At 41.2% G+C, this 17,666-nt stretch overlaps 1 protein-coding gene across 1 annotated transcript in view; it reads left to right on the top strand.

The window, feature by feature from the left end:
* LOC122799665 overlaps window positions 1–17,666 on the top strand; it is a 1,990,791-nt gene that overhangs the window by 1,064,271 nt on the left and 908,854 nt on the right. Inside the window, exon 29 of the mRNA XM_044068913.1 lies at window positions 9,028–9,204. Coding sequence (XP_043924848.1) covers window positions 9,028–9,204 — 177 coding nt within the window. The remainder of the gene's footprint in view (window positions 1–9,027; window positions 9,205–17,666) is intronic.

Genomic DNA, 17,666 nt, shown 5'->3' with positions numbered 1-17,666 from the left:
ACAATACTTGTATGGTTTTTTGCCTCCTGGTGTACACTAGTAAACATTTGAATCTGAACCTCCTGTGTATTGAATTCTGATTTTTATTTAACAGTTTGGTCCTTTCGAGACGGAATTCCCTTGGTAAGCTGCAGATCAGAGTGTATCGGTGGTCAAATACTGCGCAGGAGAAGTTACCGAAATGGTTCTTCTTGAGTGAAAAGACCTCCGACTGAATTGTCATGTGTAAAGAGGCTGGCCACTTTTTGATCTGTGGCCGAAGAGCGGAATTTGAACGTTTTTCAAAACCAGGAGGCTCAGGTAGGAAGAATTTGCCTTTTTTCTGTTTTAGATCAGGGACTAGGTTACAGTATATTGTTGTCAAGATTTGTTTTGCAGATCAGGGACAAAAGGAAGTACTGTATATTTGGTCATAGATCAGGGTAACAGAATAATGTAGACAGTTATTCTAGATAAACTGTAAACAGGAACTAAGAACTTAATATCACGTGATAAAAAAGGGTTACATAACATTTTCTTTGACATGGGTAATCAGTGCACTAAAACCTCGCGAGATCCGCCCCTAACCGAAGACGCAAAATATATGCAATTACAACGTTCTGATAACGTTAGCTATTATACGAAATGGGTTAATAAATATGAATTTGATGGCAAACTAGATAAACCTTCACTAGTTAAACTCCTTAAACAGCTTAAATCTGATGCAGGAGGTCAGGCAAAAAAGCAACGCCAACTAGGCATTCCTCAAGCACACAGGTGGATTGAAGAAGCAAATCGTAGAGAACAGAAGCTTAAAAATTCAAAAACATTATTTTTAGACAAAGAGGATAATAACTTGGTAATAGCTACAGCTCCTCCTCCTCCTCCCTTACCCGCTCCCTTACCCTTTTCAGGATATGAAGCGAGTGGACAGGCTGGTCCGCCTCCGTGTTATCCTGAAGTTTCAGTAAGACCACAACCATTTGTTAGAGATCCTATTGAGACTAGATCCCGAACACGTAAAACACATAGGGACACAGAATCATACCAAATAGAGAGAAATCTACAGGATGAGAGTGAGGAAGAAATATGCCCACTTATAGAAGTTCCAAATCCTCAGGCAGGACAGGAAGTGCAGGATCCAACACTCTTAGTATATAGACCATGGACACCGGAAGACATCCGGAAGGCTACTGAGGGAATCCCCCATCCGAAAGTTAATTTTACAAAATTTTTAGATGATTTACAAGGCATGAGGTTAAGTTACCACTTGAATAGGGAAGAAGTAGAAAAAGTAGTGAGACAAATTATAGGTCCAGATTGGCACATGATTTGTGGCACCTGGAATCCTCGTAATGCAGAGCTCAGACCACTCCCACATAGTGATGCAGAGTTAGACAACAGAGTGAAAGGTCTGACAGACCGAATCTCTGAGAAATGGAAACCTAGAGCAGACTGGACTTGCATTAATCAATGCATACAAAAGGAAAATGAGACAATAGATGGATATTATGATAGATTATTAGAATGTTTTAATAATCATAGCGGTATGTCGGTTCCTGAGAACCAAACAAATGATTCCCCGTATGAACAACAATTAAAAAATGCATTTTTGAAGGGTTGCATTGCACCTATTAGTAGCTTCATTACGAAGCATATGATAGATCATCGAACAGGGAGGCTACAAGCCTTACTCGAATACGCTAGACATGCTGAGAGACATTTTAATAGTAAAAAGAAAAAGAAGGCACAAGTCTTCACTGCTGAAGACGGAGCTGAAGTATTTGTATTACAGTCAGGTAAAAAGGGCAAGAAGAATGCCCAGGGAAACAAACAGTCTGACAAATGATCAGAAGATTTTGAAGAGAGGAAAAAGAGAGGTGAATGCTTCAAATGTGGGAAAAAAGGGCATCTAGCAAGGGATTGTAGGCAAAACAAAAAGGTAATTACAGAAGATAAAGGAGATGAGGACTGACTATATGATAGTGAGGATATGTCAAGTGAAAGTCAGAAATCATCAGGAAAAGGTAAGAAAAAAAAAGCAAATGTAAATGTGATAGAAGGAGTAGAGGAAGTGCAAATAGATATGGAGGATGAAGAAAGTGAAATTTTGGACTTAGCATTATTGAGCTTAGAGCTCTACTTAGCAGATATGAAACCGGAAGTTACACTTCTGGTGGAGGGAACGGAAGTCAAATTCCTGTGTGACTCAGGAGCGTCACGGACTTTGATACACCCCTCCAAGTTACCAGAACATTCAGAATCACCTGATTATATACTAGTAAAAGCCGCAAATGGACAGCTATACAGGGAACCACTTTCCCATGATATAGCAATAACTGACCCTGTTTCAGGTATGACCCAGAGAAGTAAAATAGTTGTTTCTGCAAAGTGTCCAGTAAACCTATTGGGCGGGGACCTTATGCAGATATTTGGCATAGCAGTAGTTCCAACTGTACAACGTATGGAGGCACAGAGACAAATGGATACCTTTGTAGTGTAATCGGAGGGTGAAACATTTTATTGGTACAGCCAGGACCTAGTCACGACTGGTCCAGGGGCAGTAACCAAGGAACTGATGAACGTAGCCATCAGTAAAGCCCCCTCCCTTGACACTGACCAACAGCATTTGTTACACTGTACCACACCAGGACCTGATAGAGAGTATGAGCAAGAGCTGTTTAGAAATCGTGCAACTAGATTACCTCAAGAATTCCTTGCATTGTATAAATTGAATCGGTTGCCACATGTCAGCTTGACAAAGAACAAAAGTGTCAAATGGGCAGATTTAGGAGAAAAAGTAACAAGATGGGAGAAACAGACTGATTTAGAACTATCAGAACAAGGGATACAAAAACAAAAACTGAATTGGTTGACACAGACACATCCAGCTGTACACTTGCAATCTAGCGAGGACAGCTGATTAGCATTTTTATTAGAAGAAGAAGAAAAGACCTTATGTGAAATTCCAACAACTCTCTGGTCAACAGGCAAGTCAGATGTAGGACTTATTCGAACAGCAGGTCCAGTTACAATTACCCCAAAGTCAGCTTTCAGACCACAGAAAAGACAATACCCTTTGAGAAAGGATGCAGAAATAGGAATTAAGCCTATAATAGCAGCATTACTCAAAGAAGGAGTACTGGTAGAATCTCCTGATTCACCATGTAATACACCCCTATTTCCTGTTAAAAAAGCAAATGGGGAATGGCGGATGGTACAAGATTTACAAACTGTAAATAATGCAGTAATACCCAGAGCACCTACGGTGCCAGACCCACATACCTTGTTAAACGATTTAGAACCACAACAAAAGTATTTCTCTGTGGTAGATATCAGCAATGCTTTCTTTTCGATACCTATACATCCTGATAGTCAATATTGGTTTGCATTTACATTTCAGGGTAAAAGGTATACATATACTCAACTACCACAGGGATATTGTGAGAGCCCAACAATTTTTGCACAAGAAATGGCTAGCAACCTGGCAGGGTTTACCCCACCGGGAGGTAGTCAAGTTCTACTTTATGTAGATGACATCTTGCTAGCAGCCCCCACCCAGCAACAGTGCAGGGAGGATACTGTAGCATTATTGAAATTTTTAGCAATACAAGGACACAAAGTAAACAAAAGTAAGTTACAACTTTGGAGAAAACAAGTTAGATACTTGGGATATGTAATATCCAATGAAGGTAGAATACTAGATGAGGAAAGAAAAACAGCAATTTTGCAAGCACCCAAACCAACAACCAAGAAAGAAATGATGTCTTTCTTAGGTACAACTAATTTTTGTCGGAGCTGGATACCAAATTATGCTTTGGAATCTGCTCCACTGACTGATTTGATATATAAGATACCAATGGCAGCACAAGATATTTTACAATGGACAACTGAAGCGGAAACGGCTTTCTGCAGGTTGAAGCAGTTGATAGCTTCTTCATTAGTTTTAGGACTTCCAAATTATCACAAACGGTTCTTTCAGACCGTAGATTGTAAGCAAGGATATATGACGTCAGTATTGACGCAACAACATGGGGACAAGCAATGCCCCATAGCCTAATATTCATCACAGTTAGACCCAGTGGCGCGATCTTTGCCTCACTGTGTACAAGCAGTAGTTGCAGCCGCAATGGTAGTGCAGGCTTCGGCCTCAGTGGTGTTATTCCACCCTCTCACATTGAGAGTGCCTCATGCAGTTGCAATAATTTTACTGCAAGAGAAAGTGGCATACCTTTCTCCTGCTAGACATCTTTCATGTATGACTATACTGCTGAGCCAACCTCATATGACAATTGAACGATGTACGACATTGAATCCATCAACATTACTTCCAACTCCTGTGGAGGGCACACCACGCAGCTGCCTGCAGGAAATTGAACAGTTAGCTTTACCTGGACAAGATCTTACAGATATGCCCTTGGATAATGCCGAGGTGACATATTACGTGGACGGCTCATGCAGAAGGGGTCCTACAGGGAAGAATCTGGTGGGATATGCAGTAGTTACAGACAGTGAAATTTTAGAAGCTCAGTCCTTACCACACAACTTATCTGCACAAGCAGCTGAATTGATAGCTTTGACGAGAGCATGTACTTTAGCAAAAAACAAGTGTGTAAACATATATACTGACAGTCAGTATGCTTTTTCTACAGTACATGTATTTGCACATCAATGGAAAAATAGAGGAATGATAACATCTAGTGGAAAACCTATTAACCATGCGCAATTTATTTTGGAGTTATTAGAATCTATTCAGTTACCTACCAAAGTAGCTATTTGTAAATGTGTAGCTCATACAAAACAACAAGATAAGATTTCGAAAGGCAATGCACGAGCTGATGCAGCTGCAAAGCAAGCAGCCTCAGACTCAGAAACTTTACTTTTAAATGAGGAATTACAACCCTCTGAGATTTTAGATTTAGACATGTTAAGACCAATGCAGACGCTTACTACAAAAGCAGAAAAACAAAAATGGGTAAAACGAGGTGCAATTCTTGAGAATGGACTGTACATTTCCAAAGAAAGAAAACCAATATTGCCATCTAATTTATTTAGATATGCAGCTTTGTTTAGCCATGGGCAGTGCCATGTCTCAACAGGGGGGATGGTACAGTTAGTAAATCGAATATTCCAAACATATGGATACATAAACTACACAAAAAAATTTTGTGCAGCTTGTCATACTTGTAACAAGCACCATGCACAAGGAGCATTTAAAACCAAGCAAGGAAGTTTTCCTATACCACCATACCCGTTCTATACTATTTGTATGGATTTCATAAAATTGAATAAATGTGAAGGGAAGAAGTTTTGTTTAGTTATTGTAGACATGTTTTCTAAATGGGTAGAAGCTTTTCCAACCAAAAACCCGGATGCAGCAACAGTGGCGAAAGCCCTGATAAAAGAAGTAATCCCTAGATTTGGCATTCCGGAAAGGATTTATAGTGACAATGGCACACATTTTGTGAATCAGACGATTCACCAGCTTGGGAGATTTTTTGGTATCTCCTTGAAGAACCATTGTGCTTACCACCCACAGTCAGCAGGACTGGTGGAAAGGTACAATGGTACCCTTAAGAACAAGTTAAGGAAGTTAGTTGAGGAGACCCAAAAGAACTGGATACACTGTCTGCCTTTGGCACTGCTGAGTATGAGAACGGTTCCAAATGTAAAGGGTCTGACTCCCTTTGAAATGGTTTTTGGGAGAGCATACTATGTGCCTCAGTGGAAAGCTCTCATGCCTGCAGAACAAGAGGCTGACAGTTCGTTAGCAGAATATATGAAGAAATTGTTAAGGAATAAGTCTGTTTTGCAGTTTAACTCTTTTTCAGATAAGGAACAGACCAGACCGGTGGAAGCAGTCTTGGCTCCTGGGACATACGTCTGGCTGAAAGTGACGAAAAGAAAGAATTGGGCGAGTCCAAAGTGGGAGGGACCGTACCAGGTTCTGTTGGCAACGCCTACTGCAGTCAGAGTGGCTGAGAGGACGTCCTGGGTTCATTTAATGCATTGTAAACTGGTAAAGAACTTTCAACTTGATAAAAACTTTGTGACTGATACACAACCAGACCAAGATGGCCAAAAACAAAGTGAATAAGAACTTAGATCAACCCCAGAGATGTTGCATAATCATTTTGTTGAGTATACATTTATTGACTATTATTGTGACAATTTTCCTCTTGTTGTGGGTTGTCCTACAAACAACCACGCAAGTGAAAGTGAAAAAGCATGATGAAATGTCTATAGACTGGCATCCAAATTTTAACACATACCTAGCCATGAAACGTGTATATGCAGAGACTATGAACATTTCAAATTGCTGGGTTTGTACAGCCATACCTACAGTATATGGAGGACTGTTAATGTCCGCTATCCCTTTGGGGATAAATGAGACTTGGGAAAATTTGCTTTTTGACACTGGAACTGTAAGATCACAAGACAAAATAGCATTATTTTTACCTGTTACACAAAAGGGAATTGTGTGCTTTTTTAAAAACGATACCCTCCAAGTAGGATGGAGTAATTGTAATATTACGATATCCTACAAGTGTTACATTAAAGTTAAAAGTGGAGGTACTGTTTGTAATACTAACTATGATTCATATTTGAGCACAATGAAAACAACATTGAATGAAGTACGACAAAACCCTGTTTTGCTTAAACAATTGTCAGTTATAGATCAGAAAATGTTTCATGCAGGGCTAATGCGTATTAGTACTAAAGTAGAAAACTGTTATTTTATTTGTGGGAAAAAGGCATATAAATGGTTACCTGAGAATTGGTCCGGCAGTTGTTTTTTGGGTTATCTGGTTCCAGCAATAAGACATACTGCAGAATTGCCTTTGGGTAAGATACGAAACGTGAGAGATGCAGCCCGAAAGCCCGAAGGTCCAGTTAAGAAACCTGTGAATCCAGTTGGGAAGATTGAAGCTGGTTGGAAAGACCATAATTCAGTAAAAGACAAAAGCGAATTGACTCATATGGACTTGAGTGACAGTGTTATATCTTGGGCAGGGATACTCCCAGCATATGGAGCAGTCAAATCGATCTGGGAGTTGAGAAAACTGTCAAAACTTCTCAAAGTAATGAGAAACGCAACTTTTTCTGCCCTTGAATTAGTGACTGATGAACTGAATGCAATGCGAACTGTAGTGCTACAAAACCGAATGGCTCTTGACTTCACCCTAGCGGCGATAGGTGGTACGTGAGCGCTTATCAAAGAAGAATGCTGTGCCTTTATTCCTGACAATTGTCACGAGATAAATAATCACCTAGAGGTAATTCAGCAAGTATCAGCCATGACTGAACCAGGCCCAAACCCACTGACGGACTTTTTCCAGAATCTATTTGGGGGGTGGGGTTCCATCCTAATGAATATTCTAATTGCCATTTGTGTGGGTATACTCCTAATAGGAGCATGTGTTTGCTGTGGAATTCCCTGTATGAAAAGATTAATCAAAGATTTTGTTGATGTATCTGTTACTGAAACTTTCTACCAAGATATTGAAATTGAAAGATTGATTTCAGATGACACTTTTTCTGAAGTATAGATTGAATGACTCACCTAGCTGAAAATCCTAAGTGGAAAATATTAGGAGATGAAATAACACTATGTATACTTCAAAATAGAATAAAAAGTATTAATAGGGGGGAAATGTTAGAAAAATATGTATTTAAATATATGTGAAATGCTAGTTTAGAAGCAAGGTAGTTTATAATGCATTTTATTCTATTAATCATATAACAGAAGGGATAAATAAATGTGTAAATGCAAGTAGCTTCTGAAACTGCAGTGTGCTTTGACCCCTGACCCTGGCAGCTGCCAGCTCAGCAAGCTTAATGTTTATGCTTTTCATAAGTGATTATCTGCTGGGTCAGGAAATTAAATGTGTAAATCTTCTGCTCCTTCCTGATGAGATAATTTGTCCTTGTAAATAATGAAATCTTCTGCTCTTCCTGATGAAGTAACTTGTCCTTGTGAGATAAAAACACAGCTGGTAAAGAAAGTGAAACAGTGAACAAATATGTATGTTAAAGAGTGAATCTGCTATTGTATTCGAACTGATATGAAACCTTGAATAAGTAACTTTATAGAAAGACATTATGACTGACCAGCTGGATAGCAAGGCCGTATTGTATCTAGAGGAAAAGTTTTTTAAAACATACTGCATCAGCAGATTAAAAGAATAGAGGCTTGTAAGCTAAAGTGATGTAGATGCCCCGTGACATATCACGTCAGTAAGGTGGGAACAACTTGAATGTTAAACCTATATAAGCTTGTGAACTTCCTGTATCATGTTAGACAAAATTCTGTACTTGTATGTTTTTTTGCCTCCTGGTGTACACTAGTAAACTTTTGAATCTGAACCTCCTGTGTATTGAATTCTGATTTTTATTTAACACAATGACCTCCTTTTTTCTGGATGAAAAGCCCTTAGTGATGAGGTGTGCCACACAGAAGGATTTCCTGACTGTTGTGGCAATGTGGTTATCAAAGGTGAGACCACTGTCCACCTGTGTCCCTAAGACTCTTATCACACTTTCGGTGTTAAGTGTACTGCCACCTATGTGGTAATTCATGGGTACATGCTTTTTCCCAGAGGGGATAACTATACATTTATTGGCATTGAGCTTGAGCCTATGGCTCTGGCACCAAGCATCTGTTTCTGTAAAACCCTTTTGTAGAGTATCCACATCATTTGGGGATTCAATAATGGCTCCCAGTTTGCAGTCATCTGCAAACTTTGTTAGCCAGAGTCCCTTAGTGCTGGCCTGTACTTCAGAGAAGTAGATGCCAAACAAGAGCAGTCCCAGGACTGAACCCTGAGGTACTCCACTTGTCACATGTCTGGAGCTGGATTTGGAGTTGGCTACAGTGTGCTTAGGATTTAAATTCTGGAAAATGTGAAGATACAGGCATGTATAAAATAAGTAAATGGTTTTGAGAACCTTGAAAACTAAGACATTCCCAAATAAACTGTAGAAGATTTTATAAACTGTATTATTTTGTGTTCATAAAAGTAATTCTCCTTTTTGTTTATTTTTCAGATTCAGTTTCCGAATGTCTCAGTACTCCCTGCGAGGACAGATTATTGCTTACTACAACAGCCTTAGAACTCTCTTAAGTGACTTTCCTAGCATCAGAGATACCTACTTCATGATAGGAGTCTCTCAAGAGAAGAAGGGAGACATTGATTCAAAGTTAGGACTGCATCCTGATCCCAGGTTTGTATTTTTCGAAAATAAACTGCTGTACAGTGTAAACAGTCAAACAACTTTTGTGGGGAAAAATACCTTAACATTAAGATGGAGTTCTTGGTTACAGTAGACCTTGAAATCACTCATTTGCTAAACTGAGCTTTACAAATGGTGTTACTAAAGCCGTTAAGCTTTTCTTCCTCCAGTGATACTGAAGACCTGTAGTATCCAGTGTGCATAGTATTTTGCCCTTCAGCTGAGTTATCTTTGTTATATTAAATTGTGAGCAGTTGTCTTTCCTCAAAAAGTGTTCATGCAGTAAACTCTCAGTTAACTGGCACGCTTGGGGGTTGGTAGATGCCAGATAACTGTAATTCCTGGTTGCTTGAGAGTTGCTATTAAAAATAGGCCTGACTAATACTGTACCCCTATACTATTTGTTTGGTTTGACTTGTTCTTAGGTTTGGGAGAGAAGAGGGAATTTATTCCTGTCTTCCTTTTTAAAACTCTAAAACTCTAAAAACGTAAGGTATGCTTCTGCAGGTAGGAAACAAAAAGTGCAACGCATGAAAATTGTACTGTATTTCTTTGATTTTTTTTTCTGGTTGCTTGAGTTCCGGTTAACTGAGAGTTTTCTGTATCTCTGTTTAACCATATAAAATTCACAACAGTGTAATTCCGCAAAGTTTCAAATTCTTATCAATGCACTAGATGAAACTGGGTGAATATAATGTTTTATGTACTAGGACGTTTTACTTGAGTGCTTTACCATTTTCTTTTTACTGTTTTTTAGCAGTTTCTTTCTGTGGCTTTAGTCTGAGCCATGGATGAAAATGGTCTTCAGACCAGTCCACTTTCCTAGTTGATAGATGCTAATAATGAAATATCAGTAGGGGGTTGCATGCTTTGCAGAACAACAACACTCAAAAATGCATAAGCTAATTGTAAAGCTGCTGAGGATGGCAGTCTTCAGTTAGTAAACTACTAACCATGATTGTCGTCTCGCTCAGGGCTGTAAAGTACACTCGCACTGACTTTCTAGTCATTTACTTGCTAGGAAAAGTCAACAGCAGAGGATGAGCTATCCAGGTATTACACCACTACCTGTTCAAAAGTAGTGATTTTTTTTTATATGCATGTCATCTCTTATTTATTGCATAACGTGCATTCATCTGAAGTCATAATGTTTTTCTTTTTAACCTGGTTAATTTGTATTTGGTGTACTCTCCAGGAAATGCAACTTGAAGGAAATATTTATTATGACTGTTATGATATTTCTAGGACTACTGATTTAGCAACCATTAAAAAAAAATCACAGATGAGTAATGGCTGGTATTTTTATATTACTGAGAAGTTTTTTTTTATTTGTCAAGTATAAGAACCGGTGCTACTTAGATAAGCTTGAATGTGGTATCCCAAGGCAAACGTTTGCATAAATGTGTAAAAACCTAGCATATGTAAGAACCTAGCTTATGCAAGAAACTAGGAACCCTCTTTTGCAGCAAAAGGTACCTAACATCTGAGTCTAGGATTGCCATAGCCTAAACCCATCTCTTATCTACACTACTCTGTGCATCCCCAGTACTTACTAACATTAATAAAACTGACCTGAACAAACTATCCACATGTTACAACAAAATTCCCAGATTTTCTACTAATGCTAAGTCACGGTCCCACCATTGCCAGTCCATACACACATTGCACTGGCTAGAATTTCCTAATTTGTTAGTATACCACCAACTCAATCTAGCCCATCAAATCCTATTCTATCCCCCCCCCCAAAAAACTCTTTCTGATTGGCCTTCTAAACTTTTGCAACTCAAATAGACAATTGTGATCCAATAACAAAGCACTCATCACTAACATCCCATGAAAAAACAGCTCCAGGGAATTCCTCTTCCCCAGCGAGGTTGCAAAAACACGGAATACCCTGCCTCCTGACCTCCGACTACAAAACTGTACCTCTCCCATCAAAAACCTCCTCAAATCCTTCCTTTACACCAAGCATCTATGTACCTGCAAAGGCCCCCCCCCCCCCGAAGCCTGACCACACCAGAGGACTTTACTACCTTATGCCTCTGTAGTTAACATATAGTGTTCTGTAAAGATTCTTTATGTATATAATGCATATATATATATATATATATATATATATATATATATATATATAATCTATTGTAAATATTTGCTACTTGAAATGCCTTCTACATATCTTGCATCTACAATACTCCACAAGTGTACTACTCAAAAAGCTGTACTCCAACTTTATATTTCTACCTATTATAAGATGTCGCCTGTCTGTACAATGCAAACTCTGTAACCAATTACTTATACCATGTACAACTTATTATGTTTTGTTCTGTATAGAGCTTTAATCCCCAGGACTCCGCTGAAAATGGACACTAGTGGTCCAGCCGGACGATCCTGGCAAATAAATGTTAAATAAATAATAAGTAAATAAATATGTAGAGTACTGGTGGAAGAACTAAAGTGCCTTGAACACTGTTAAGTTGCCAGAAGGTCAATATAGACAGATTCCGAGTTCAACATTAAAAGATGTTTAATTCAACCATTCAAAGCAACAACAGTAACCATTCTAACTCTTTACATAGTATGAGCTCACATCTTTTTCCTTCTGCCCTCCTCTGTTTCCACTTAGTGGCACAAGACCAGAACACAACATATGCCCCCCTTATTTAAGAACAGCACTACACTTACAATATGCAAATTAAACATCCCTAACATTATAATAAAGATAGAATTACATTGACATTCATATTTATGCAACATAGTCCTCAAGCCAGCGCGGTATCCTCACACGAGCTGGATGAATGTGAAGAGGTTCAGGCATTGGTTTCACTGTAGTTTGGAGTGGAAATTCCACTGGAGCATCCCCTGGAGCATCAGTTGTCTCAGGTGCATTTGACGTAGATAAATGGAAAGAATGCCATTTTTTTCCCATCTGCCAACAAGTAGGTACATGGCCCAATTTCCTTTTGAATTTCCACAGGTTGTGAAAAGCTTGGATGTACTTTTAGAACATGTACTGGATTCCAAATACGCATCTTCTTCCCCTTTTGAAAATGATGGAGCTGTGGTCCACATCTAGTATGGAATACATTTTCATTTCCTCCTGAAGAGAGGAGACCCTTTTACCAACAGTATCAGCATTAACCTTGCAGGAAACAGGAGGAGGAAGGACACTGATGCGCGTTCACATTTTCTGTCCAAGAAGCAATTCAAAAGGGAGATTCCTGTAGCATCATGTGGTGTTGCATGATATACCTGAAGAAATTCTCAGACAACTGGTTTCAAAGGTTTTGCTTGTAATTTAGCAGATTGTATGCAACCTTTGAGAACGCAACATCTTTCAATGGCACCATTTGCAGCTGGGTGGTATACTGAAGTATGTATGTGTTGTATATCTCTTTCAGCCAGAATGCTGCAAAATCTGGAGATGTAAATTGACATCCATTATCTAATACAATAGTACATGGCTGTCCTCATCAGCTAAAAACTGAAACGAGGAAGTCTATAACATTTTGAGTAGAGACATAGGCAATGAAGACTACTTCTGGCCACTTGCTGTGATAATCAGTGAAGGTTAGGGGATAACAACAATTCCAGATAGCTGTTCCAAAGGGACCCACTACATCTATGGCCAGCTTTTTCCAAGGTTCAAATGGAAATGGAACAGGTTGCAAAGGTGCCACTCAAGGATTGGCTGTTTTGTCAGAAGAATGGCAGAGTTGGCAATTTTTAACTTGAGCTGCGACCATGTCATCCATACCTGGCCACCAGTATAGCTCACACAGCTGCTGTTTGGTTCTCACCATGCCTTGGTGTGGATGTGTGCAAATATCACTAAAATGTGGTGCACAGAAACAGGAGCAATGAGATGAGAGCCATGAAACACAAACTCATCTTGTCCACTGAGATCATCTCGTAATTGGAAATATGGACACGTTTGTGTCCACTACATTAAGAGAAGAATGCCAACCACTGGTAAGCTGGGTTCACAGAATGGACAACTCACTGCAGGAGGCAGATGCAAATTCACCAGGTGACAGGGCAGTTAAAGCAGCAGACAACATTGCCCCAAACTCAGGTTCAGAAATGTATTCAGCAGTATTAGGTAAGGGCAAATGAGAGAGACAATCAGCAGTGTAATTCTGTGACCCAGGATGGTAAGCAACATTATAGTTGAAAGACAGCAGTGACTGTGCTGCCCAACATGCAATCCACATGCCTTCTGGATTAGACACTTTTGAGGACAGTAGCATGGACAACACTTGGTGATCAGTACAGAGAGTAAATTTACAACCCCACAAGTAAGTTCTCAAATTTTCAACAGCCCACACACATCCAAGAGCCTCTATCTGATGTTGTTAATCTTCTTCCCATTCATCTCTGATGGGTTTGGTTCCAAGCCCCTAGGAACTGTGTCGGCCTAATACCAAGCTCGCGTACACCAAAAACTCTCCAGCTAAGCTGCTACCCACAATGCCCTTCTCCCAGTTACCTCAGATCTCGTTTGCCACGTAGCCATATAGCAGCATTTCACTGAGCTCTCAAGCTAAGTGTTATATTTTCTTGATAATTGTGTATTTTTGAACATTTTCCCTATTTTTCACTCTTTTACTATTAATTTATCTAACTAGCTCTACCCATTGGCTATGTCTTTTACCATCATTGGTACACCCTCTCCTTACCCTTGTAGTACCACTTAATGTCATCGTTGGTATCCTTTTTCCCTTTCTTCTTCCTTTTTTACGTTTTAGGTGTTTAGTAGTTTTGTGAACTTCTTTTGTGTGTGTATGGAAATGTCTGACAAAAAAAGGACTTTGGAGTTTAAACACTGCACCTCTTGCGATGGTAAACTCCCTAACAGCGACTCTCACGATGACTGTGTTTATTGTCTGGGGGTTTCTCACCTCTCTGTTAAACCTCCTTACCAGATTTGTCAAAGTTTTAGTCAGTGGATGCTGAATGAAAGGAAAAATAAATTGATTCTGAAAGGCCTTCTTGTTTCTCCTTTCTCAGAGGCCCTTTCTGTGTCAGAGGTCTCAAACCTTCCAGTGAAGGACAAGAAATGTCCAAATTCTGATCCCTCTTCACGGGCTGGTAATAAGAGCAAGTCACACAAACATAAGTCCCACAAATCTTCCTCAGAGCATAGAATTGTTACTTCGGCTCCAACTACGACTACTACTACCCTTCCGAGCTCTGCTTCAAATTGCCACAGTGATAGAAGCCATGGACTTTACTAGATTTTTGACATCAGCGCCACCCTTGGAACCGACCTCTACGGTAGCAACCCTGCCTTTCATTTCAGCTATGGCTCCGACCTTACCTTCGACAACAGCTACGGCACCGTCTTTGCCTTTTACCACATCGAAAGCAGTTTCGACCCATGTAATTCCTTTGCAACCGATAACTTTGACTCCGAGTGCCTCCTCGGCACTGAGTCCCTTTTCTATTCCACTGATTCCTTTACTACCTGTCTCCAAATTAGAGACTACGGTGCCACTAGCTCAGACACCATGGACCCGATACTCCCCTTCACTGGATCCATTCCTAGATCAGATGTACAGTCGCTTTCTGGACCGACCTGACTACCCTTCAAGGGTGTCCACAAGGTCTACCAGGAGTCTTTCCAAATTTGATGTGAATCAGCTGTTGATGGCCATAGGGATAACAAATGTTCCTAAGACTCACCCCCCCCTTTGGGGTTTGGGTCTATCTCTCCCAGGACTCCAACATATACTACTACTTCGGATCCATCAGTTCCGAAGTCCATTGCTCTGATGTCCTTTGTGGAAACCCATTCCTCGGTGCCGGCAGTGACTGTCACTGAGGCTTCGCGGCCACCCCATTGTTTTTTGGTTCCGTCTGAACCATCCCTTCCTCAGACTCCTGGTTGGGAAATGGAGTCCTTAATCCAGAGCATGGTTCCGAGTGTTTTATTGGTACCATCCTCGGATCCGGGGATAACATCTGCCCTGATCCTGCTTGAGGCTCCATCCCCGGGAGCAGGTCTGACGGAGTGGGGTGTGACCCCTCATTCCGAGGTTGTTCTTCTCGGTTCCGGGCTCCCATTCCTCTTCGAGTGGGCTTGCGTTCTAGGTGATGGTGATGGTGCTTGCTTCGGGAAGCGCTCCTCCAACATCGGAACTTCACGCTGCACCCTCTGAGCTACAGCTGCCACGAACCACCTCCCTGGGACACCAGGAACAGAAGCCTCAGGAAACCCCAGTTCTGGGTACCCATCCTTCCAAGTCTTCCTCAGATATTCCCACTGAGAAACCTCCTCGGAAGAAGGCGTGCAAGAGGAAGCACATTGACTCTCCTGAAGAGTCTTTGACAGATGATATGGACTATGATGATGGGGTGGGGTCCCATGGTCACCCCCTAATGATGTCTCCTTTGGACATCTTGGAAATATTAAAACAGAGGGGTGGCTGGAAGCCCTCTAACCCTTCCTCAGAAAAGTTTGTCTTCCTGCAGGCTTTTTGCTCCCGGTCTTTTACCTCTTGGGTTACCCCACCTGCCGATGAGTTTATCCAGCTCATCATGCAGCATGCCTGGCAGAACCCTGACACTACTGAGGCCATCCCCCGCAAACCAGATAAGATTCTTTCCCCCAGGAAGAGCATCCCCACTGGTCCCGAGGCTTGCCAGTTGACACTATGGTGATGGTGGTGGCCACTAAAAAGGATCTAGTGGAAGAAAGTCCTACTGTTCACCCACCCAACAGAGAGTCCCAGGCTGTGGACAGATTGGAGAAGTGAGTTTTTGCTTCAGCGACCTTTGCTGTCAGGTCCCTGAACTACTTGGCACATTTCACGAGGCTCCAAAGAGATTTGATTACTGAACTTTCTGGAGCCCTTGCAGGTCAAGTTTCTGATGGGGCAATGGGACAATGTTGCTTCTTAACTTGCCACCCGTGAATTTGTTTCCAATTCGTCCATGAGACTGCTCTCCCACACAGCCGAAGGTGCGGCTCGAGCTGCTGGTGCAGTCATAGTCATGAGGCGTCATGCCTGGATGCGCATCTGTGACCTCGTGGATGCCTTCAAGTCCTCCTTTTTGAATGCCCCTATTGAACCATCTTCCTTATTTGTTTCTAAAGTGAAGGACACACTGACCAGGTGCGAGCAGGATGGAAAAACTTTGTCTGCCATTGGCCTGTCTTTCCAAGCCCCAACTTTCTTTTTCCAGGAACCAGAGGAATGGGAAAATCTGGCACAAGAAATCTCAAGGTCCTTTCGTAACGCACATGGTGAGGATTCCTCTAGAGGCAGAGGGGTTTCCAATGGTGGAAGATGCCCTTTAAGGGCAGAGAGAGTCCCCAAAACCAAGACTCCAGGGATTCTTTCTCTGGGCGCTCTTATCAACGCTCCTGAAGTGTTGCCCGATTGCTTTCCTTTCGAAGCGGCCGAGGCTCATTTTTCTCTGCTCCAAACTGCCTGGCGCTCTATTTCAAATGATTGATGGGTGCGGAGAATAATCTCCAGAGGCTACTACATCCCTCTATCCTCCCATTCGAAACCTACAAAAAACCTTCCCGATGTTCCACCCAATCAAAGGGAAGAAGCAGTTTTAGGGATAAGAAAGCTATGTCAAAAAAGAATCATCCAACCAGTCAATCCAGACCAATGCGGATCTGAGTTTTACTCAAGATTTTTTTAGTGCCAAAAAAGATGGGGGACCCATTCTGGATCTCAGCCATTTAAACAAATCAGTGGCATAAACCAAATTCCGCATGGTCAGTATTCAATCCATTCTCCCATTTTTAAGAGAGGATGTTTGGATGTACTTGATAGACCTCTGGGATGTGTATTACCACATCAAAATGGACAAACGCTCCAGGAATCTCCTTTGCTTCTGGCTAGGAGTCAATCATTACCAGTTCTGAGCCCTGCCATTCAGTCTCTCGATGGCCCCCAGAGTGTTCACAAAATGTCTAGCAGTGGTGACAGCTCATCTGAGACTTCAAGGATTCCAGGTGTTTCCATATTTAGACAATTGGCTCCTTTCCATCACCAGCAAGTGTCTTCTGACCATGGCCCTCCATTACACACTTTCACTACAAGAGTGCCTAGTCATCACCTTACATTGGGAGAAATCCAACTTACAACCTACCCAACAGCTGGAATTTATAGGGGCAGTTTTCCATACTCGAACATGCCTGGTACCTCTACCAGTTCACAGGCTTCAGAGATGAAGATTGCAAGTACGTGTGATACTCTGTCAAAGAAAATTGTCAGCAAGGGAAGTTCTCCAGGCTCTAGGGTCCATGGCTGCAGCCATTCCAATAGTTCCTCTGGCAAGGTTACACATGAGACTGTTACAATGGCTCCTATTGTCCCAGTGGTTGGCAAATCTTCACCCCCTAAGCTCACAGATCCTTGTAATCAACTCTTGTAACAAGATCTCCTCTGGTGGATGAGGCCAGATGCAGAACTTTGGTGCTGCTCCTTTCAGAC

This window comes from Protopterus annectens, chromosome 1.part0 (genome assembly GCF_019279795.1).
Source record: "Protopterus annectens isolate FY-2018-M chromosome 1.part0, PAN1.0, whole genome shotgun sequence".
Classification (NCBI taxonomy): domain Eukaryota; kingdom Metazoa; phylum Chordata; order Ceratodontiformes; family Protopteridae; genus Protopterus; species Protopterus annectens.
The sequence above is the reverse complement of the archived record's forward strand: the minus strand, read 5'-3'. Positions and strand labels throughout refer to the sequence as shown.